Source organism: Ammospiza caudacuta, chromosome 6, assembly GCF_027887145.1.
Source record: "Ammospiza caudacuta isolate bAmmCau1 chromosome 6, bAmmCau1.pri, whole genome shotgun sequence".
Taxonomy (NCBI): domain Eukaryota; kingdom Metazoa; phylum Chordata; class Aves; order Passeriformes; family Passerellidae; genus Ammospiza; species Ammospiza caudacuta.
The window spans coordinates 22977130-23001869 of NC_080598.1; the positions used below are offsets into that span (position 1 = coordinate 22977130).

A 24740-nucleotide genomic window follows, 5' to 3' on the forward strand; every position below is an offset into this window, starting at 1 on the left:
TCAGTATGTTGTGTGAGGCAAAAACATTGTTCCCTTAAAGAGTATGAAAGCAGCAAGAAGAATAGAGGCTGTGGAACAGTTATTAACATTTATAGTAGTCAATGAGCAATAAAACAGTTTTCTATTTTCCTAACAAGTATGATGCATGTATTGTATGCACAGCTGTATAATACTGAGCTAAGCAAAAATTAGAGCAATGCAATAATCAGCTCTGAGGAGGAGATTGGATGCTGGTGGTGACAGTGGTTTTTCACTTTCCTATTTGGGTGCTCAGGGATGCCATCCTGAGTTCCTCTGGGTTGTGTGATTTCAGAATTGTCCCTTTTGCTTGAAAAAGAGTATATTATTACAACTTTTGTACCAAGATAAATATTGGGACTTGTATAAATGAGATTTTGATTTTTTTTTCACATCTGTAGAGGTGTGGGAGAAGGGAAGGAGAAAAAGAAGTGCAAGAAAAAATTAATTTATTTCAAGCTTCCTGAATGCCAAATTTTGAGTAATTTTCTTTCTAAGGAGATCTGCAGTGTATGTCATCCACCCATTTCCTTTTAACACAAATCAAAGAAATGCATGCCTTGTGCTTTAAGGGGAAATGTGCTAAGAGGAAGATTGGTGTTACTCCTCTCACAGGCCAGGTGAATTTTATAATAGTGTAGAGAAGACCTGGCTGACTGTTTTCCTTATCTTATAAAATGAAGTATTGATAATTTAAAGATAGAGACAGCTGTTGGCCGTAAATGAAGCCAAGCGATGAAGGAAAATGAAGCTGTACAGGTTTATGTGTGTGAAGACATGCCCAGCAATACATTGGTACTGACATGGTAACTTTAAACTCAGCCATACATGTATGTGCGCCTCAATTTCATATTCAGCTGGCAGCTCTGGGATCACTTGGGCTCAGCAGGAGGGGAGGAGGCTGTGCCATTGTCTAGGTAGATTTCTACCAAGGGTACCTGTGCACATGTCCTATCTGGAAGCTGTTGGCTAACCTGCAGTCCACAGGACTGGTTTCTCACTGAGATGAAGGCTGTCTAACGTCAGCAGCACAGCACGTTAAAAAAATTTACATTTGCATCAGTGCGAAAACTAAAATGTGTCTGTTGTTTCAAGCCTCAGCAAGTGCTTGGAAGTACCATACTAATATTGGAGCATGAAAATGTTAGCAAGTACTGATCAAATTTGTTGTGAATGCTTGACAGCCAGTCTTTAAATTTTGTGGGTGGTGTTGTTTAAAAAAAAAAAATTGAAATAATGGCTTTGTAGATGTCCTTAGAGGAATTCTGCAAGACTAGATGCCGTGAGGGAATCAATATTAAGATTGTCAAAATGTTAAGGACCTAATCTGAGTATAACATACTCCATTTTAAATGAATAGTAAGTCATCTGGTATTGTAGCAATTAATCTGGTGTAAATGAGATTAAAATCAATATCAGATTAGGGGCTAATGGGACCCACTGATTGGTGTGGGTGTGATTTCAGGGACTGGGGAGAAATTCCTATGGCCTATTCTGCTGTGCAAACTTTCCTTTGTTCTTTCCCCTGTTTTCTACTGTACTTTTTCTCTGTGCCTGAATTTGCAAATTCTCATAATTTATAATTACAATTTAAGAGCTCTCCTTAGGAGGGAGCATTTCAAAATTGCCTTGTAATCTCTGCTAGGAAAGATAAACCTGAAATCAGAACAGATGGGGAAATTTTATATTTATTAAATAGGTGTTACAAACTCAAAATCTTTCTGCCTGATATTGATGCAGTTGGCTTATATTCTTACTGCTTTTGTTGAGCCCCAATTCTGTCTGATTTTCTCACACTCTTGCTTTATTGTTCCATGTTCCTTGCATTCAGGTTGCAGTGCAGCTGGCTGACAGATGAGGGGGAATTGCATTTGTTTTTCTTTGAACAAACTGTATTAATTATAATGCCTCCCACTGGGCTTGCAGTTTGCTTTAAGTAGCACATATCATTAGCTTTTAAAAACTGACAGGATCATAAACTTCATATTATTTTATCTTAAATGGTGTATGATTTAAATGCACAGTATAACCACGAGGCAGAACAGCAAACCTGCGCTCACAATTCTGTGTGTTACAGAAAAAAAGTGTTTTTTTTCCTGAGGAGAAAGCATCTGTATTAACTAGAAGGGATAGAAAGTTTGGGGTTTTTTATTAGTCCACAGTGCAGGTTAATTTTTAACTGTCTGTCCAGAGCAATCAAAACTGAACATTAATACAGTCTTAACAGATGTGTTCTTTTTCATATACATGTACATATATTACTGTAGAACAGGTTCCTGGCATGTTTTCTTCCTGCCAAAAAGCTTTTGGTAATGAACAACAGACTTCATCCATGGACATGTTGTGGCTTGAATAGTGGAGGTCTGTATCTTCTGTTTCTGGATTTTCAGCCTAGCTCAAAATATTCTTCTAGACAGGTGAAAGCACTTGCTTGCATCTTTTTCTGATATTTTAATGATCAGGAGTTTGTCACAGCAGAGGGGTGAAAGGAAAATTCCAGAATACCTGGTTTACTATAGGGTATCAAGAAAAATAGTTAGGAGCATGTACTATGTGCTTTATAAGGGTGTCATTAGTTACAGGAGAAAGTCAGAACCTTGGGCTACGTTCATACAATTCAGTCTGAGTTGGGGTTTATTTAAGTCACCCCTTGAAGTGTTAAAAATTCAGGTGTAGGATGGAGAGGAGCTGGAAAAGAAGGAATTTCCATAAAGTATTTAAGATGTTTATCACACACCATGTGTTGCCATGCAAATACTTATGCTTTGTGGCATGCATTCAGCAAGTATAAGTAAGTAGAACCAATGAAGTTGGTCTGTGGGCTTCATATGAAAGCAAATTCTCCTTGTTTAAGAAAGTGTTTGCCTTGTATGATGTAATGCAGCAGATTTTTCACTTGGTCCCTTATTTAAAAATAGTGCAGTATAAAGGATTGTTAAATAAGGATGTACAGTTCATTGAGTGAAATGCTGTATATCCTGTTAGCAGTGGAACAACAAACAACTAGTGAGCAAATGAATTAGTTTCATTAGAGTTTCAATAAAGAAACTATGCCAAAGACATAGTCAGAAAGAAAGTTTGTTGCTAATCTTTCTACAATACGCTGATGATAATGGTGGAGATAACTGAATGAGAAGGATGTGGTTTTGAAAGGTCTGTGCCACTGTATAGCAAGCAGTTAGTCCAAAGAGGGACCTGGATTAATGCAGCTGAAGTGTTCTGTATCTGCTTCCATTTGGATGGAGCAAAGCAGTTTGGCTTTGGTTTCACACATGTCTCTGACTGAGATGCTCTCAGCTGGAGTTCATTTATCAGACTCCCAAGGTGAAGGGCTCATGTGCACAAACAGGATTAATTTCCACCAGAAATGTAACATTTGCATTCACTTACCTCAGAAATACTCAGGATAAGCTGAATTTCCCTTTCATTCTCTATCAGGGTTAGTTAAATCTTTGTTGGAGAATGGAACACCTTGCTGCCCTCATCCTAAAATGTTTATGAGCAAAAGACCTTAAGAGAGAACCTTGAACTCTACAGCTTCAGGGTATATGGGTGGAAACACTCTTTTTATATCATTTTATTGCTTTGTAGGAGGGAATTGGAGAGTCCTTGCGTTGGTAAGGGAGAGAAAGAGGGAGGATGATCCAAAAGAGGTGTGGGAGGAGGCAGCTCTGTGTTCCATTCTCCATAAGTAGGGTTCATGTATTTATATGTATAGGAAAGCATAAGCAGTCCTTGCAGAAGAGATGAGACTTGGCATCTCCTGTTTCCTGGGTGAACTCTGTAATTGTTTGGTCTCAACCTAGACGGTAGGTTCAGTAACTTGGGGAGATGAAAGAATCACAGCCCCAATTGCCTTTGTTATCAGATGCTAGTGAAGAAAGAGAATGGAAGAATACTGATTTTGTGTTGAATGTCATAATGCTGCAGTTCTGTTACAGAATTAGCATGCAATGAGGAACATGCATAATATTTGTTCTGTACAATGAGTGTCAAGTTTGGAGTGTTTGTGTAAGATGCAGCATTAAAAAGAGGGTGTGCAGCATAGAATGTCATTGTTTTCTCCTTGATCTCTACAGGTCCTATTACTTCAAAACTGGTTCAGTTATTTTCCTGGATATGATCTCTTTGTACTCATCCTTAAAGCATCATGGGTTTGTTCCCAAGGGCAGAAAACCTTTCCTTTACTGAAATTTGGCAAGTCACTTTCAAAAGAATGCAATTTTTCTGAGTCTGAAAACCTGATTTATTGCTGAATCCCCACAGAGGATATAGAAAGTGTCATATGTTATACATTCTATGGTGGTTTTGTCTAGACAGAGTATTAGAGTAGGGTTGCAAAGATACTCAGGAACATCTGCAATTTTTAAATGCAAGAGGACTCTGTTACTAAGTACCTTCTCGGCTGCCAGTTGCTTTTCACTGCATACTTAGGTTTTTAATAAATACAAACGTCTGTAGTTGCCTCCTACTAAACAGCTTTGCCCTGTTTTCAACTACTCAGATCTGTCACTAAGCGGGTAATTGCCCTCATTGCTTGAGGTTTGCCCAGAACCAGAATCACTGTCTGCATCTGACATAGAGCCTTTGGGATTCTTGGTCAAAAATCTTAGTGCAGAAAAAGGATGAAGGTATACACAAATCGTCCTTCAAAGAGGTCTGGAAATCAGTGGGTGGGTTTCAGATTGCTGGCAGCTATCCCAGAAGTCCCTGCAGGACGTAACTCAGGAGACAACAGAACTTCTTACCGTCATTGTGGTGGGTGTGTTCTTGGTCTCTTTCAATCCCCTGGTGTGAACAGGACAAGACTCTGTTTAAGGTGACAAGCCTCACTCTCATGTCTGATGGGAGCTGCTTTGAACTGATATCATGTGGCCTGAAAGACTCCTCTTTTCTTTCCCCTTTCCTGTACCACCCATTGTCCCCAAGAGAGCTCTGACCATTCCACTTGAAGTAACCTGACCCTGACTCCCACACTGAGATGGCTGAAATGGTCACAGTGATGAGTCAGAGGAGAAAAGTATCGATCAGACATGAAGAAGTCTGGGGACTTCTGCATCAGGTCCACTCTTATTGGGCTGACAAAGTTAATGCTGAATAGGCTGTTTCCCTAAAAGAGATTGATTTATTTCCTTCAAATATTCAGTTGCCATAGACCTCAGGTATGTTTGGATTAAACTTGTAAAGCCTGTACTTCTTTGTGAGCATTGTATTACTGAGAATGATATTTAAACTGTGCCATAAGGGACAAATTTGTGTCCAGCATCCTGCCAGACTGAGGATTTTCCATTATACTGAGGTCATCCTGCTAACCTTCACTGGCTTCAAGGGAAAATAAGCTCATTTTAAACCACAGCAGTAATTAAATCTGCATGCCTACTTGACTGATTTAATGTTTAATTAAAGCAGAAGTATTGTGGTGGGGTAGTTGAAATAAATGACTGTCAACATGTGTAACACTGACAGATTTTTTTTTCCTTGTTCTTTTTAAGTTTTAAAAATGCTTTTTAGTGTAGTATGTAGGTATGCACTGAGAAATCCTTAGAACATCTGAACTAGCATGAAATTTTTGAACCGTGTTTTCTGAGGCTCAAATAAGAGCATAGACGACTTTCATCAGATAAAGGTGCAGAGTACAAAATATCATGAATTTCACACCAAATCATTCATTGTATTTTTGTGTATACATCTGTGTAACACTTGCTACCAGAATGAAGTTTCTTTGGTTAAGAAAATGTGAGACTGATTTACAAAAAGCTTTGCAATTTTATGTGGGTAGAAGTATTGAACTATAGTCAGTCTATGAAAATGGGTGAGTGAATTTGTGTTTTGCTTCAACTTTTAAACTGGACATAATAAACAAGTAGGGTTTTTCCTCATTGAAATGCAAATTATCTGTAAAACTGAAATCATTGCTTTCTGACACTGTACCAGTCTAGTTTGTTCAGAACCTCATAGCTAATAACACACATGTGGCTCACAGGTTCACAGCTACTCACTGGCAGCTCTTAGTCTACTGGGACAGAACAAATATTGTATTCATTTACTGGTAAGGGATCACTTGTCATAGGTCTTTGACACTTGCTGAAAGAACTTTCTTGGCATTCTTGGACTCTTGACTTTCAGTGATTTTTCTTATTCATTACCTTTTTAATTACTCCCCAACCACCCTGATTTTTGTTGCAACAAGATATTGAACTAATCTACAGAAATTTAAATATTTCTACAGAATTGAAAGATTCTACAGAAATTGAAAACAAAAGATTGTAAGGGAAAAATTACCCATGGAGTCATTGGCTTATGGAGATTTATAGTGAAGGAGTAAGGAACAATTGCTCTCCTAGCAAAGTTCCCTTATGCTTTTGAAAGTCTTCTATCTGATTAGAAATTTGCAAGATTTCTTGACAGACGGAAAAAAATAAACACAGCAAGATTGAAGCTTTGAAGTTACGATTGAAAAGGTGTTTAAAATAAAGACGTTGTTTTGTTTAAAACAATAATGAATTATTTGAGTGGGCAAAACCCACTAATATTGCCACTATTATAAGATCCTAAGGACATGGGTTTAAATGAAAATAATACTGAAATAATAAAAATAGTGGGCTGAGTTACATGGGACTATATGGTGTTGGCCCCTGAAATATCCCCTGGTTTGCTGAGATGTGTCACTGGTCCTCTTTGCGTGCCAGTTGTGTTTTGGAAATTGCTGGGATCCCCATCCAGGGGCTCTGCATCTTCCGTCTGTTGTCACAGCATGGCATCAAGATACTTCCTTAGTTGACAGGAAGATTTTGTGTTGTTCTTCATTAAAGGCACTCCCAAATCAGTAAATCACAATTGACTGCAGAGACTACCCTAGAAAACGAGGACACTGTGTGCTTCCTGGGCTAAGTCAAAACTTTTTGGGCAATTATTTTTCTGGATCAAGTCAAATCTTGGCTCTTGCCCTCTTCCCTACCTCTTAAGGGAGGAAATGTTCATTACTTTTTCAAAATCAGTTGTAGAACTAGACATCCAAAATCAATAGTCACCCTTAAAATATTAGCACAATGCTTAAACCATAGTCAAATGAAATTCCATTTGAACTTTATCTAAGCTAAGTGTGGCTGATAGCAGTCTCTGCCTCAAGGGATGACATGCTAATGCACTGCACCAGAGGCCAAGGGCCACTGGGCAGGCTGAAAATTCTATGGAAAGTGTAGCACTACCAAGCATATGGTACATATGCATTAGAGCAACGCTCTCTTATTTTAAATGATAACATTTACACTACTCCCCTCTGCTGTATTACTAAAAGCCATTAAAATAGCATTTTGGTTATGGCACCATCTGAGGTAAAAGAACCATGCTTTCAAGAATGACTGGTTTGAAAAATTTTAATTTTCAATTAAGCTTGAAAGGACAAAGTGCAAAATTAACTAACTTGCAATTAATTTCAGTAGTAATTATGTAAAAAATTCCAGGCATACAGAAGATGAGAAGCATGGCATAATTAGTTGTGGAGGTTTTTACTGCTGTAATTACAGTGATAAATATGTATGAGGCTGTTTGGGGAAGGAAAGCACAGCAAGCAATTGTATTTAATTAAACTTTTAGCTGGCTTAGTTATGGAGACTACTCTTTGTTTTAATCCCTTCAAAACTGCAGTGACACTCCCAAGGCAGGATAGTTACACCCCAGTGTGTGAAAATGGCATTTTAGGTTTTATTTTTCCTAGGTAGAGGTCTCCCAGGTCATCTGTCACTTTATGAATTACAGGTAACCAGTATGTTCCAGTTTTACAGCTCTTGAAACTTTTGTGAAAAGCCTGATGAAAGCAAATTGCACAATTTGTTGTATGTGTGTATTTAAAATATTCAAAAATAAGGATGTAGAATTGCGCGGGTGAGCATGATGCAGAGGAACCATCAAGCACAAGGTAAGAGTGACTGCTAAATAGTTATGTTAGAATCAGTCAGGCCTTCAGCATCCAGAGGTCTTTGTTTATGGGGTGTTTATCTGCAGCTATAAAATCTGCTGAAAAATTAACACAATTTGTAAAGGGAGCAAGGAGTCATGCAGACCAGTGTGTGTCTGTGGTTTGTTATGCATTTTTATTCAGTATTTTTTAGATACTTAATTTGTTCCACTTAGACTAGAATCCAATGTGATTTGGTGGTTTTTTTTCTTTTAATTTTCTTTCCTAATTTGAGTTTAAACAAGTTTTTAAGCTGAGACATAGGCATATTAAATCAGCCTCCATCTTTAATGTGTGAACACTGTATATAGACAGCTTGTTAAAATACCACAGAGTGCTGGGGAGGACAGGACTGGGTTGCTCAAGGATAATTAAATGCACCTTAAGAGTAAAGTAATAAAGCTGCCTCCTCTTTGATAGTAAAGAAAAAGTAAATAATTCATTAAAGTCTTTGTGTGTGTGGAGAGCAGGGTATGGCTGATGGAAACTGAGAATTCCCAGTTTCTGATCCTGGCTGACAATCTTTAGCTCTGCAACTTGAAGTGAATTGTTTTATTAATTTAAGTCTTGCTTTTTAGGTATGGAATAGGTTTACCTATCTTGTTGGATTACTGTAACATTTATGTGATTTGTCTTTAAATACTTAAAGGAATAGTGCTAAAAAATACTGTAGTTGGTCATTTGTATCTGTACTATAAAGGAGTAGTAGTAAATGATTTTGTTTCTTCCTCTTTCAAATTAGATAAACTCTTAACCTTTGTTAAGAGTGATTTTTAAAATTGCAGCAGATGCTTGTGTGTGTGTAAGTGGAAACATGTCTCAGCTATTACAAATTATGCTCCCTAGAAGCTTTTACCCAGCCCACACAGTCCCCCAGCTTTTGTTTAAATTTAGTCATGAAGCATCATTTTACCTATTTTCTCTTCTTCCAGAGAAGTGTTTCATTAAATTTGTATTGCATCTTTTCCCTTTTACCCTTGTTCACCTTTAGTTCTGATCTGTCCAATAATCTAAGAATTAGTCACTGAGCTTATTTTTTATAACCAGAGGCTATTATAAATACCTCAGTCATATCTCCTCTTAGTAATATTTTCTCAATACTAAATAAAGCATGCTTTTTTCTCTCTTGATATTTAAGCCCTGTTTCCCCCATTCATCATCTTTGTTTCTCAGGCTGCACTCTCCATCAACCTAATTCTGTCTTCAAGTAAGCTGGCCAAAGTAGGCTGCCAGTGTTCAAACATGGTTTCATTGGGGTTTTGCAGAATCATGCCATAATGCAGTTAATATCCTTTCCTTGTGATAAGCCAGTTTTCTATTAACCTTCTTTACCACTGCTATGCATTAGCTGAAGTTTCTGTCAATAAAGGTTCATTCTCATGTGACACATTAGCTAATTCAGTGCCTTTTAAACTATGCTAAGCTGTACTAATCATTATTATTTGCCTCCAGTCTTTTCAGGCAGAACGAGAACTATAAGTATGCCACCAAAAATCTCTTCATTTGCCCTTGCATACAGTAATTATCTTGACATAGTGATTAATAATTATGATTCTTGCCTCTTAATACAAATTTTAAAATACATTTTTCTTTCTTGCATTGTACACATGCTTTTCATATCAAGAATTGCACAATTCAGTATGACTAGTTTAGTCAGTCAGCCAGGGTCAAAGGGAAAATAAATGTTTCCACAATCTCTCTGGAAACAAAAAGCAAGACTACATCTTCAGCAATAATAAAATCTGGCACTCTCACATTCATTAGGCTGCATTTGTCAGTGCTGAATAAACAGCCTTTCATCAAGTGCAGCAATTTTCTCTGTTCTGTAATTAAAGATATTTTTTTGCTTAATTTATTTGTATGAAAACTTGCTGAAGTGAGACCAAAATTTTTATAATGCATATTTCAAAAAAAAAGGTTCTGGATCAAGTCCCAGGTACTATAATATCTTGATTTACTGTCTGAAATATTATACTAAGTCCATTCACAGGGTAAAGGTGTCCAAGTATCCTCTGCACTCTAAAGGAGGGGCTGAGCTCCTCCTTCCGTTCCGGACGCATGGTTAGCTTCTAAGGCTTACAGAATTTATTGATTTGTCAATGACGTATGAACTCCTACTGAACTTGGGAGAATAATGGGATCATGTAACAAGTGATATAAAGCTCTTTACAAGAGGGCCACCATCCTCATTGTTAGAAGGTGTTTTTCGTATTTTTTCTGTGCATCTGAAGACAGGTTTGGTGAAACAAACACAGGTGTGTCAGCTCACCAGGAGAAATAACCCAAATTTAGGTTCTTTGAGGTGTTTTGGGTTATTTGATTGGCAGGGTGAAAGTGTTGTTATTTCTGACTGCAGGCCAGTGTAAGCATTCAGGACTGTCAGAGGTGTCAGGGTATTTCCAAAGCACAGCTAGACCATTGCTAGCTCAAGGGGATCTGTTCCAGTGCTGCATTCTCCTTGCCACTTTCCAAGTTGCACCTCACACCAGAGCTACCCATGTAGGTAGTAAGTTACTGTGGTGCCTTCCCTTTGGAGGTCAGTGGTTCAAATTCAGCCTGGATTGTACATACTTTAAATTTATAGGAATTTTTTTTTATATTCATCAGAAAAACTTTAAGAAACTCTCCTGAGGACTTACAGGAATGATAGTCCCTATGGAGTGATCAGTGTAACTGGAAATCTAGGCATGGAGGCACATGGTGCTACTAGTGTTTATTCACTGACAGAGGTGACAGCTCTAATCAATTAGATGTGTGAAATAAAGCTATGATTTCTCACATTAGTAGTTTGGGACATTTCAGTGTTTGTTCAAACACTGCAGTGTTTGAAAGCCATGCGCTTACATTGTTATAGCAGGCATGGTTTTGATTCTCATTAATTTCAAACTTCTGTATTGTAACATATTATAGGCTTCCCTGCAATGTTTTCTTCAGCCTAAACAATCCCTTCTTGGTAGTTAGTGTCTATGTGGGCATCTTCATGTTGTTCTCCATCAAGCTATGATTCACCTTTGCTCTTTTTTTTAAAGTGTGATGTCCTGAGCTGGATATATGCTTGAGCACACACCTTGCTAGAGCTAGATTCTGTTGGGTTTGTATTTTTCACTGCCAGTGAACATACCGTTCCCTGCTGACACCTGACTGCACGTGATCCTGACCATTTCTGCTATTTTAAAATAAGTTTTAAATTTGATCTCGTCTAGCTGGGTTGATGTGCCTAACAGCAAGCTGAATAATCATTCTCTGTCGTTCAGGTAATTACTGAATAGTTTCAGGTTCAGAGCAGAGCCTTTTGGACCCCCCTGAAAAGCTTTCCGTTTTCTAATGAGCCACAGCAGCCACAGCCTTTGAATGTTTCCCTCCCACTCCCTATTTTCAGTGTCATCTCTTCTGATCAAGTGAGATTTTTATCAGAGGGTGAAAAGCACATGTTTATCTTCTTCCTGGTGTTAATGCCTTCCAGATGCTTGTTAGCGTCCCATTTGTGTACACTAGCTTTCAGATGCAGCTTTTTTCTTTTTCTTCTCTTTGCCTCATTTGCTTCTCTGTTCTTTCTTCCTCCCTCTCTCTTTCTCTGGCATTTGACAGTCTGGGTCTTGTGATCAGGAAGGCCAAAAAGGGTGGTGCAAGAGCTGCTTTCACAGCCAATTGCTGTCCTCTCTGCTGTTGTGTTTTGCTCTTTTTTTTTCCCTGTTGTATGTATGTGCATATAATATGTAAGGAAATATTTAGAATTTGGTTTGCAGCCAGGTGCAATGTTTCTTAAGACCTTCCTGGAACCTGAACAGTGAAGCTACTGAGGCCACTGTTTGGCAGGAGTTTCTTGAGTTTACAAAACTTGTGCCTAAGGGAAACATTAGTTTGTATGTCAAACAAATGTAATGCAAAGTCAAGATAATTTTAAGAGGGAAATCATCTCAGAATGTAACTTCACACAGGTGCACTGTCTGTTGGAGCCAAGCACTGAGCTAATCTTGCTTTGGACTCAGTGTCTACCCACATTGCTCAGTTGTTGTAGTCTTTCCTTTCCTCTCCAGTCTCCTTTTGATTCGTCGGGCCAGAGGGTGGCCTGCAGGCTCTTGCTGGAGTGCATTTGCTGCTGGTTTCTTCTGTGGCATCCTGGAGCCAGTCATTGAAGGGGCATTGAGTAGGTATGAATGAATGGCTGATGGAAAGGGATTAGGTGACCTGGAAGGTATTCTCTGTCTCTGCAGATTTGTTTCTTTTTAATTTGGGATCACTACCTGCTCATGGTTTCTAGATTGTTAGTAGCTTCTTGAACAAGTGAAACTATGTGTACTGTGTATCTGGCAACATCTCCACAATTCTGGAAAATAAGTAGGATTGACAATATTAATATGTAAAATAGGACATGGATGTTGTACCAATACTTTTTCAAAAATCAGAGCCATTAAAATACAGTTCTTGAACAATTAGACTAAATTTATAAACTGATTATAAACTTACTCTAAAATAGATTTAAATCACATTTAAGCAGTATTTCTTGCCATGTATACCTGACTGCAGGCTCCATAAATCCTGCACTGTATTTCTTCAAGCCTTATTATCCTTCTTATGCTCCAGCTGTTCATAGCACTAATCAGCACCCAGGAAAAAGTTAATGTGCACATTCTAGCTGAGCACTGTGTGTCTCTTCTTGCCAGCCTCCAGAATAAACACTATAAAAATGCAATTCAGCTGTCCTGCACAGCACCCCACATTCAGCTTTTCCCAGACATTCTGCTGAAATAACATGCATTTTTTCCAGGCATATAGATCACTCAAGATGAATTGGTAACAGTTTTGCAATGGGTGTAATTTCTTTTCACAGTTGATAGATGATAAAAACACAAGCATTTCATCCACAAATTTTCATTTTAATTAGTTTAATTTCTGTTTTTATTTGTTGGGTTTTTCTGCCTCCTAGATATTCACATGATTCCAAGGAATATTAGTGGAGTATGTCACGGAAACTTGGATTCTAAATACTTAGAGAATAGGAAAGGCACAGCCACCCACGGCCTTTGCCAAACCTGTTTTCCATAATACTTTTGGCTTAGAATTGTACTGATGACCTTTCAAAATTAATCAAGGTAGGGCATGCCTTTGCACTGGCAGGGAGCTGATACAATGTCCAGGTTCTTTCCTGGCTCAGAGCTCCAATTAACCTTTGCAGAAGACAGCACAGTGCACTTGCACATACATTTGCCAGTGATGCCAAGGGGTTTTGGTAGAAAATAGTATGCTTTAGTTAAAGTGAAGATGAAGCTGATGTTACAGAATCAAAGAATCACTAGGGCTAGAAGTGACCTCTTGAATGTCTCCAGAGAGAGATGACATAATTTCCTTGGACAACCTATTCCAGTGTTCTGCCACCCTCAATGTAAAGAAATTCTTTTTCATGATGAGGTGGAACTTGTATTCTAGTGTATGTCCATTACTCCTTAAGTATTGGAGACTGCTTGGGTCTTGCTGGTTGGGTTTTATAGCTCTGTTAACATCCCCATTAAAATATTATATTGTTTTAACTTTCAAGACTGTCCTATACTACTCACTAATGGTACACAAGAGATTACACAGCAGCCAAAGACCCCAAACCTGGACTTTTTATGCACTTGAAGAATACTGTGTGAGACTGGAATATCTCTTGGGAGATTGGAGGAAGGAGCAGGCTATGCTTCAGGATCAGTGGCTGTTATCTTCAGCTTAGGCACCTTGTTTGAAATGGCGCTAGAGCCTGGGAGATGTGTAATTGTCATGTCATGCTCAGCAAGAGCACCAGAGCATGTTTATGCTATGAAGATAATACTGTTTTTCTGTCTTTGAAGCAGATTCTTGATTTATTTTATAACTTGGTCTACTAAAGAGCCTTCTGGTGGGTGCAGTTAGAGATTTTCTTTCTGCAGAGCAGGTTTAATTTAGTGCTTGGAGGGGCCAATAGTAGCACAAGCCCTTAAAGCTTTCAGTGCCCCATACTCTTCCTGAGTGGCATCTTCCTGTCCTAAAATGTTACCAGAACTCTATAGTAACTAATTTCATGGTAGCCTTGTTAATGGTGACCCTACATTTACTAACCAGATATTTTACCCCTCTTTTGGGCTGGGTTTTTTTAGTGGCTATGATTTAATCAAAGTACACCACTATCCTATCATGTGTCCAGGAACTGCTGCATAGATCAGTGCTGGAGTAATTCTAAATTACTTCTGAGTAACACTTTAATTTCCTCCTTGGGCTCCCTCCAGCTGCCAAGCCTGGACCTTTTGTTTCTGTGCTTTATGGCAGGTTTTGGCTTTGCAGGTTTTTACATTGCTGCCAAGTTAATTTTAGAACTTTGGTTGCTATGACTACTGCTAAGTATTTCTTAGTTCTCCACTTATTTGCTCAGTTTGCTGCTTTTCTTTGTGTGTGTGAAGTGCATGGAGTAATTATCCTGCCCTGCAGAAGATAAAGGATGGCATGTGAGAGGTGAGGCTCTTGATCTTCAGGCTGACTCAGCTGCTCATTTAGAGCAGCTGCAAAGACTTGAAAGCACAGCTCTTGCAGCGTGTGGTCAGGAGGAGGATTTAAGTCTGGGGAGGAAGGCACTGGTAATGCACCCATTCTGGTGCACTGAATGAGACATGCTGGCACTGTTTCTAATTCTGCTGACTGCTACTGTCCTTAAGTTTATCTGTGTCTTGCTAGCTACTTTTATAACTATATATAGTTCCAAGTCTTACACTTAGCTTTACATTCTTGGGAGCAGTAACCATTATTTTGCTCAGAGCCTCTAAAGTGCATTATGCAGAGAATTTATGTTTCATTGCTCTGAGCTGAAGTTGCTATACTAATAGCAATAGTGATGTAAATATATAAATATATATGTACAGCTAACTAGTTCTTCATATCAAGAGGTCCTGCTGTGTTTGTGCAGGCTTTCAGATGTCTTTCCAGTCATCTGAAAGAATAGGTAAAGACAGAGCATCCAATGGTATTTAAGACTTTTGACTGATATTTGAAACACTTTTCAGGAAAATGTAGTTCTTGTCAGTATGAAACAGCTTTGGAGAATGTCCTGGGAACGTCACTATCTAGTTTTCAGGTGAGGCTAGCCAGGCAGAGGTGAAGAAAATTACCTGATGGGCAACTTCAAGAGCTGGGAATAGATCCACCCTTTGCTCCAACTTCTTGGATGAAGGGCTGTTCTGTTTGCTGTGGTTCTGGGCTGTGGGCATTTGGGACACTTGTGATTAGCAGGGAGTTAAGCACAGGATAACCTTGGTGCTATTTGAAGCCACGACATCTGTGCAGGTGCCTGTTGTCTGTCTGTGCAGCCATAACTTACAGACATACCTGAAAGGAGATTCATCCTGATGCCTTCCCAGAAATCTTACCCATTTACCAAGTACCTGTCAAGCAAAAATGTAATCATATTGTATTCCTTTGGCCAATTCCCATAGATAAGATCTGTTTAGTATGTGTAACACTTCCATTAGTGAATCTCTATTCTGTGCCTGAAGCAGAGAAAGCCATAGCAGGGCAAAAACACGCTCTGAATGCAGTTGAAAACAAATGCTTGTCTCTGGTGTCTATGGGAACTGAGAAGCTGTTCAGGAGGGGAACAGTGGTAACCTAGCAGGAGGCTTCATGAGGTCAAGGTGCTCTGTTGTCTGAGAGAAATCTTGTTTGTAACACTGAGAAGGGTAATAGGGAAAAAAGGTAAGTCAGTTAGAAAAACATAACTAGAATAAAGAACATTCTGAGAGTTCAGTGCACAAAAATCTATGAAAGGCTCATTTAATGGTACATAAAATCATCAAGGATGAAAAATTTAATAAGAGTTTTGAGAGACTTAGCTGGATGCCCTAAGAACTCCAAACACAAAAAGTAAATAATGTGCAGAGGCTCTGCCTGTCTGCATATGATTTTTGTTCTTTAACCTTCCAAGCTGCAGCTCTGCACTTTAACCAGTTGGAATTTAAATGTGTTGTTACAGTAGCATCTTTGTTGGAGATGGACCGTGACTCGTGCTCATTAAGGCTACAGATGTCTGCTCAGATTATGTATTCAAAAGCTTTTTCTCCAATGAACTGTGAAAAGCCAGGCTTGAGCAGAGGATTGTGAAAGATAAAATAATGGCCTCTCATCCCTGTGTCTGGCAGACTTAATGCAGTTACTCTCAGATCTTTTTTAAACTTTGAGACAGCAAATTTGTTCACGGTCAATAAAATAGACTTTTAAGCACAACCTGCTATGTTTCCTTTATCAGTATTTTCCTAAATTGTTCACAAGGCTTTTTACACTCCAAAAATCTTTAATCTGTGAATTTGGCATTTCCCAGATACTGGGGTTTAATAGGCATAAGTGGCATTGATAAACTGTTTATATGTGGCATGATAGAAAATGGATCTTCTTAAGGGGAAAAAAAAGGCACAAAATAGTAAATACTCCATGAATTTAAATGAAATTTGTTTGCCCACTCACTGTTTTTCATACGTTTGCGCTTAGTAGCAGAATAGACAGAGCTTTTTAAACCTACCTGGATAATGCCTGCTTCTCCTGGGAGACGATAACTGAATTACCAAGAAATTCAGTTAAATGACTTCTGTGATGTGTAAACATTTGCTGAAAGTTATTAGAGCAGAGCTAAAGAGTCATGGATTTTGTTTCCTTAAGTAGTCATGCATGTCCTACAGACCGTTTTCAGGTGCTCTCTTTATCTCACCTTCTCCCTTTTACATCGAGTGCCAGATGGATAGAGGTTCATCAGGCAGTCTCAGCTCAGTACCCCTCATTCCCTTCCAAACCTCTGAATATTCACCAGGCTCTACAAAAAAAACAGAATGTTATCAAGGAATTCTAAAAAGTTACTTATTTAACATGATCAGGTACATAGGAAGACAAAGCAAAAACTTGATGCAAAAGTCTCCTGTATGCAAAACTGTCTCATAGTTCTCTACTATGTTTTGTTTTAGCTATGCCATAGAGCAATGTTCTTGTCAAACATTAATTTGGAAGACCATTAAGGGCAGTTCACCTCTCTAGGACTGTAAGCCAAGCAGTGCTGATAGGCTCGGGTAATGTTACTTTCATCTTTTGCAGGCTTGGATTTACTGGCCTTGCTAGAAAAGAGAGATTAGGTACAGGTTGGTCTTTGTGGAATAAATTATATCACAGCAAAAGTGAAGTGCTGCTGGACTTCACTTGTGAGTGTGGATTGCTAAGGGACCTTAAGGTTATGTCTTCCTGGCCCAGAAAATCCACCAATAAGGTAAGAGTAATGTTGTTTTTGTGGTGAAAAAATATTTAGTTTCAGTGGTAGCTAAAGCTTCCTGGTTAGAACTCCATCTCAGGTACAGTGTGTTCCTGGACAAGTATAAAGACTATGCATGTCTAGGGAGCTGGATTCTTTGTGTGGGGAGGGTGTCTCTGTGCAAATCCTCAGCTCTGCCTGGGGTGCAAGAAAGAGCACTTGACAAATGAACCACATTCCTTCCTCTTCACAGAATATATCTGTACTCCTCTGTGCTGCTTCATGTTGGACACACATGGGCTAGAATTAGCTGAACTGATGCTAATTCCAGTCCCAAATGCAATATTGCTGCTTTGGCTGGTTCAAAGGTTGCACCAGCCAGCACTTTCAAAGCAGCACCCTAATACCTCTGCTTCTGGTTCAGAGACCTCTACAAAGATCTGTAGGCATGCCCTTAGATTGCTCTGGGTTTCAGAAAGACAATTAATTAAATGGGAATATGAGAAACAGATCTGAACACCCAAAAAGGAATAGAGTTACTGGTAAATAAATGTTGCATTAGCCACAGTAATCCCAAATCTCCAAAACAGTGTGTTCGCTGCAAAGTTATCCCAAATCTCTGCAAAATGTCTATGGTTGTTGTATGAAAAGGACTGTAAAATCAGATAAGAGATGTTTTGTTTCACACTGTTCTGAAGCTGGTCATCAGATCCCATCTGACTTTTGACAAAGCAGTTTTTCTTCAGCAGTCTAGTTAACTTGTTTGGATTTATAGAACTGGTTCTTGTAGGACCTAGAAGATGTTATCCTAAACAAGTGGATAACTTTAAAAGTTTGGGGAAAAAAGTTGATGGATAATTCCCTTCTCATTTTTCTCCCCTTCTTAGTAAGATGGAGATTATACAGAGAAGAGTCTGTGCTGCTGCAGAATGACCCCATGGTAACTAGCAAGGTCTCATCAGGTCTGCAAAGGCATCCTGTTTTCAGCCTTATGCCAATGTACTGTAACCAGTGAGCCAAGTTGAGTGAGAGTCTTATGGTGTTTTACTGGGATGTCATAATAGATTTACCTTCCTTGCACTTGCTGCAGGTATTAGTATTCATCCATGGGTCAGTCCTTGCAAATAAACTTCTTGATACTTGCATAAAAATGATCTGGTTGTCATTATATTCCCTGCACTGGCCCTTGTCTGCAATGTGTGACATGAATTCATTTCTCAGCTGTTGAATTTAGGGAGTATATTAAAGGAGCCAGAGTAATATGTGATGAGCTGTAATTAAAATTACTAATGCATGTCAATTCCTTTCCTTCCTTCTGTTCTCATTTACATTCCTCATGCAGACTTGGTTCACTTTGCCGAGTGAGCCAGAGACCAACTGTTGACTGGAAACAGTGATTTCTGCTTTCTCTAGCACGGCTGCACAGGGAAATAAAGTTAGCAAAGATCCTCCCTGAGGTGTTACACTAAGTATCAGGAAAAGTCTGGCTTGCATCTGGTCTGTGGTTGCAGTGGCATCGTCGGTGGAACAGCTCTATCTGAGTGGTAGTTTTCGTAGTTGGTAGCACGATCAGTAATCACAGAATGGCTTGGGTTGGAATGAAACATAAAGACCTTCTTGTTCCAACCCCCCTGCTGGGAGCAGGGAAGCCTTTCACTAGGCCAGGTTGCTCAGAGCCCCATCCAGCCTGGCCTTGAGCACTTCTTGGGATGGGGCATCCATAGCTTCTCTGAGCAACCTGTTCCAGTGCCTTGCTACTCTCATAATGAAGCGATCATGGTTTCTTCGTTCTGTTATAGTCTTTTTTTTCCATCTCATCTCTTCTTATGAAAGTATGCTTTAAAATGGAGATGTTTAAAGGATTAGCCATTTTAGGTTGTATTGTTTTACTGACAAATGCACAAGCTGTTTTGACTGATGCTGGAAATTGTGGTTTGATGTTTAACCATGGAAGTGAACAACCAAAATGAAATAGAGAGAGATACCTAAAGCATCTTGGATGAAAACAATGGGCACTTGAGTAAATATCTTCCATTATGCTGGGCACAGTGTATATTTCATTATCTGTTGTTAGAGAAATATGTTAGTGGTTCTGTTGCAATTCTGAATGACTGAAAAGCAGTTTTGCTTGATAAGGAAGAGAGGAAAATCACATGCCAAGACTTAACTGTGCCAGCCTTCTGCAGTAGGAAATTAAGAATTTGGATGGATCATCCACAATTGTGTGGATTTTGAGGTTCTGTTTGGTTTGGTTTTTACTCAGCCTCATATTTTTCTTGAGGTAGATGAATGTCAGAATAGCCTGTTTGAGGCTATAAGGAATTACAGGCTGCACAGAAAGAGAAATTCCTGCCCAAAAAATATATTGCTCAATGGCTGCATGACTTTGTGGATGTGGGGCTTAAATAGTGTCAGGGGAATGTAAAGTAAAAAAAAAAAAGACAGCCAAAACATGTTGCGCCTTCTATATATCTGGTTCTAGTGAGCTTTGCTGAGTGCAGCTGAAGTATTGTGCTTATGGCTTGGAACTGGGTATCTCACCTCTGGAAACCAAGGCTGTGACTGTTAGGTATGGGTGGGGGAGATAATCCCATGATAATGCTCATGCTTCCTACTACAATGTGTATTTTCTTCTTTCTCAGCTTGTCTCTCCCTAGTAATTTACATGCTGGCACTACTGTGGATGAGGATGGACTGAGGGATACTTTACCATCTCCAATTTGCATGCACATGCTTTTAATGAGCTCATTTTTCACAATCTGAAAGAAAAGGGAAAAACTTTCTTTGTCACGCAGCGTGTTAGCAGAAAACACAGCATAGGACAAAATCAATTTTATATTGAAACCAATCTCAGGCTTCCTTTTCCTTTTGTCTTGCAGAGGCAGGGAGCGGCCAGGATTACGTGACCTCTGAAAATCAGCTGCTTTACTACCCGAGCATTACCTACGCCATCATTGGCAGCTCTGTCATTTTCGTGCTCGTGGTGGCCTTCCTGGCCTTGGTGCTGCACCACCAGCGCAAGCGCAACAATCTGATGACGCTGCCGGTGCATCGCCTGCAGCACCCGGTGCTGCTGTCCCGCCTCGTGGTCCTCGACCACCCGCACCACTGCAGCGTCACCTACAACGTCAACAACGGCATCCAGTACGTGGCCAGCCAGCCCTACCCCAGGCCAGTGGAGCTGGACTCCCCACCGTCTTACTCAGAGGCTGTGCTCGACCAAAGGTATGTACAGGAGCTGAGTGTGGCCTCCCCAAAGCATCCCTCTGCTGGTGGTCACCTGTGCTGCTGCTCCCCACTTACTGCTGCTGTTGACAGAAGTCCAGTGCTGTGCTTCTCTCACCTGCACAGAGTCAAGCTTCAGTAAATCTGAGCTCATTCTGTGTGTGAAAAATTCTTGGTCCTCAGGTCGGTTTACTGTTACTGATATTAAAAGGGATTTGAGGTCAAGTCTCTTAGCACATATTGGTAGTAAGATTTTAAGAATGGCAGGAGAATGTATAATTTGTCTAGTAGTGATAACCTGTGCCAGTCTGAAATCAAAATGTGAAAACTGAATTTGGAGTTTCACCAAAAAAACCCCAGATAAGTTGTAGGTCATAGCACTGAAAAAAATACAGCCTTGTTCATTTATGATAAGTATATAAAGGTGACAGCATTCGTCAGTTCTTTTATAAAGAGCTGTATTATTCTTCTGCTTTGCACTGTTTTACCTTTTACCAAGAGAAGAAAAGAACAGAACTCTGGAAAGGACTCTTCCTAATTTAAATAGCTGAAAGTGCTTTGAAGTTTGGTGTGGGTGTGGCTTGTATGTGATGCTTTTGGAGTTATGTAGTTATGACACTGGTTTAATTTGTAGATAATTAACCTTCATTTTATCCTCTGTCTGTAAAGTCTTTCCAAACAAAACTTGTAAGCAGACATCCCCTGTACCTAAAAAGGATATGGTACAAACTTTAACAATTCAGATTGTTCACTATCACCCTGTTGGTATTTACATGCAAACTATGGGATTGAAGAATAATTGTAAATTCCTATTCTCTGCTGCTTTTGGCTGCAGGTCCCTTGTCTTAATGTTGACTTTCATAATTATGATATATTTTCATTATTAAGGACAACTAAATGAGCAGGTGTCCAGATTGTAATCACTTTTCACCTGAGCTGATAAAACCATCAGCAGTTTTGGAGCTAATTGCTCCCAGTGCCTGTTTCCAATCTGCTCAACCCTTACTTGCTTGCTATCAGAACAATGCAGTGCTGAATGCAGTGCTCATCTTTCCTGTGCCTGCTTAACAGTTGTTCTGCGTGTGATCTCATGACAGCCAAAGTGATTTGTCAGTGTGGAGAATTCAGTTTGTTATTTATTTGTAGACTGTAAGCCATTAATCTCTGTCACTTAGTGGAAGTTTCCTTGGAGCTTTCTTCTGCTGGCATCATCATCTATAGGTGTAAATTCACCACTTAATGTGACTTCTTTTAGTGTTTTCCCTGGAGTAAATGTTAAACAGAAAAGTTTTTTGCCTCTTGCACAGCTGTCTTTGAGCCAGCTTTGTTGGCAGTTCACAGCCATCTAACTCAGCGTGTGGATTGTTAAATTGGTTGGCTGTAATTACTATATTGCACCTTGACCAGAAACCTTGCTTCCTAGTGGTGGTGTGGATATTTTGAAATTACCTGAATAATGTGAGCAGGTCTGAGATCTCTTGATCTATGTCATAACTGAAAAGCTGAGAAATACTGTTTGTCTTTTTCATCATTGGAGTACTGTGTACAATCTCCTGTCCCACTGTTTTCAGTAACTTCTTACTCTGTTGTGTGTCTTACAGCAGACCACCTTGGTTTGACCTTCCTCCACCACCTTACTGTTCTGAATCTGAACCCCCTAATCAGGCAGACCTTCCTCCTTACTGCTCTCGGTCGGGGAGCTTGGCCAGCACTGACAGCCCCGTGGCAGAAAGCCCTGTGGGCACATCTGACAGCTGGACAAGAGATGCCCATGGCAGCGTGGATGGGCACAGAACTCTGCTGGAGAGGACAGTAGATCAGAGTGATCCTCTGATCAGCCACACTGCTGAAAGAGAAGTGTAATTGCTCCAGTAGTTGAGGCGGCCAGAAGGCATTTACTGTCTGGGTATATCTGCTGTGGCTAATGGGTTTCAGGGGGACGTGTGCCTGCCTGAATGATGACTTGTTTTGAGTTCACACTGAGTTAATATTTGAATTCAGCATTTTGGGCTCATCAAAGGCAGAGCAAGGAGACCTAAATGTAGAGTTGCATCATCTCTCCAGAGTATTTCTGTGAGCAAGTTCTGGTTCAGAAGAGAAACATCAGTGCTTTGTCAAAAGAACTGATGTGGTGTATTTATTTGACTGCTTACTGTATATGAATGTATATATGTGTGTGTATAATATTTACAGAAGTTGCACAGGAGAACTGTGCCAGAAGGACTTGTTTTCAGACTGCCTTCCATCCTCTCAATGTGGGAGCTGTTTCTTGTTACTGTCTGGTGCCAACTGGTGGTTACTGAAGCACATGAGAGGCACTCATGCTGCTTGGAGATCTGGAGCCCAATGCCAGTCTCCTGGCAGTGCCCAAACTGCAGAAAATCTCCTATTGACCCATCTCTGCGTGGCCTGGAATGTTCTCACTGTGAAGGAGGTTTAAGCTTGTGAGGATGCAGCAACTCTAAGTCAGGTTTTTTTTCCCTCAGATGCCAGTATCTAGGCCAAATTTGCATGGATTGTCTCAGCAGCACCACAAAGGTTGGCTTATCTGTCAAATGTCAAGGCTGAGTACAGAGGCACTGAAGCGTCTCAAAACAACAGGGCAGGGCTTCTTTTCCTGTGTGGCATAACATTACTCCATGTATTCCCTTTTAAAAAAACCCACAACTGAACAACAAAACAAGCCCCCAAATTGTTCCAGCAAAAGCTTCAACACCAAAACTGCTTTGAGGCAAACACCCAGCACAGAAAGCTTTAATGTAGCTTGCTACATTAGTAGTTTGCTATATTTGTAAAATACCTGAAAGCAGGTCATGCAGTGAAAGGTGTGGGCTTGGCATCCCATCTACAGCGTGTGTGTGAGCAGACATGGATACCTGCCTGTGTGTAGGTATGTACAGAGTGTATCACTTGGGTTTAGTTCTTCTACACCACAAGAACTCTGATGTCAAAGTGTTGGTTTTGATAAGCTAATTGCTTTTCACAGGGTTTACGTTATTCACGTTCATTTGGTTGAAATTGTAGCTTCTGCAGCAGAACTGTTTATGTCTGTTCTGTCATAAGTCTTGTAATGGTCTCCTGTCAAAAGTGTTTCAGTGCACCTTGGTGAATCACCATGTGAAAGCACCTCTGAGGTTAAAGGTAATTAGAGAGGCAAGAGGGAAGAAGCTGTGAAATTAAACGCCGCTGCAGTGCTGTACTTATGCTCAGTATACAGAACACAGTGCAGTGTCTTCCTCTTCTCTGGAGGGAAATTTGCCTTGAAAAATTATTTGTGTTTGTTTATCCCACATTTCCCGCTCTTTCTATGTAAAAAAGAATAGTGTCATTAAACAGACTCTGCTTTATAAAGGAAGCTGACTGCCAACACCTTCTGCTTTCTTCCTCCCCATCTTTGCAAGGTAGATTCTTTTGCCCAAAGGTTACATGCTCAGAACCCAAGAATTTGGAGTGTAGGTGAGGCAACAGCTCAAGTTCAGTCTCTGTTATTACAAATACACCTGATTTTTCAGGGAGGGAGTTAGGGTGTTGTTTATTGGGTTGGTGTTTTTTGGGTTTTTTTTTTCATTTCCAGCTTTGGAGTCTGTTGCCACAATATGCAAGAGGCAGGGACCAGATAGGTTTACAAGCACAGGTCATTCCAGGACTGAGGACATGGTGGGGAGTCCTGGAGAATTCTAATGCTGATGGGCTAGGCTGACTTTGGAAGCAGATTAAGGGCAGCTTTCATTACAGGCTTAGGCAGCCTGTGGTGAAGTGCATTGGTGGAGATGCTCCTAGGTCCTTGCAAAGTAATGTATAAGAGTGGCTCAGATTTCATCCTTGCTGAGAACTCAAGCAATGTAATTATGCTGTCCTGCACAAAGCAGGATTTAGCTTTATTACTGACTGACCAAGGTCATAGGCAGGCTGTTGTCATTGCACAGAGCAGACAGCTATTCTTTATTTTACAGGTAGATCAGACTCAAGTATGTGAATGAGTTAATGGTACAGATGGGTGCAGGGACATCTCCTGTGATCACTGGACCCTGTCGTCCCTCTTGCCTTTCAATGAGGTTCTGCTTGGCCTCTGTAAGACAGCTGTGTTATGCTGTATTAACCTTAATGGTTTTCTGTTTCAGTTTTATAAACTTTGTATTTGCCTTGAAAAGACACCATTGAAGAGTTTGCAGTAGTTTCATTGTAATTAGGTATCTTTTTTATCTTAAAGTTGCCTAAAGCTGTATTAGTGAAACAAAAGCTTTGTGTCTACTACCCCTCAAACAAGCCTTCCACAGCGGATTGCATTTCACCATGTGTGTTCTAAGA

General features: G+C 39.8%; 1 protein-coding gene across 1 annotated transcript in view; it reads left to right on the forward strand.

Annotated features, from left to right (window-relative positions):
- Positions 1-23905, forward strand: part of LDLRAD3 (low density lipoprotein receptor class A domain containing 3) — a 104477-nt gene extending 80572 nt beyond the window's left edge. The window contains exons 5-6 of the mRNA XM_058807508.1: positions 20087-20432; positions 22034-23905. Of these exons, the coding sequence (XP_058663491.1) occupies positions 20087-20432; positions 22034-22295 (608 nt within the window). The 3' untranslated portion in view covers positions 22296-23905. The remainder of the gene's footprint in view (positions 1-20086; positions 20433-22033) is intronic.
- Positions 23906-24740: the final 835 nt, after the last annotated feature.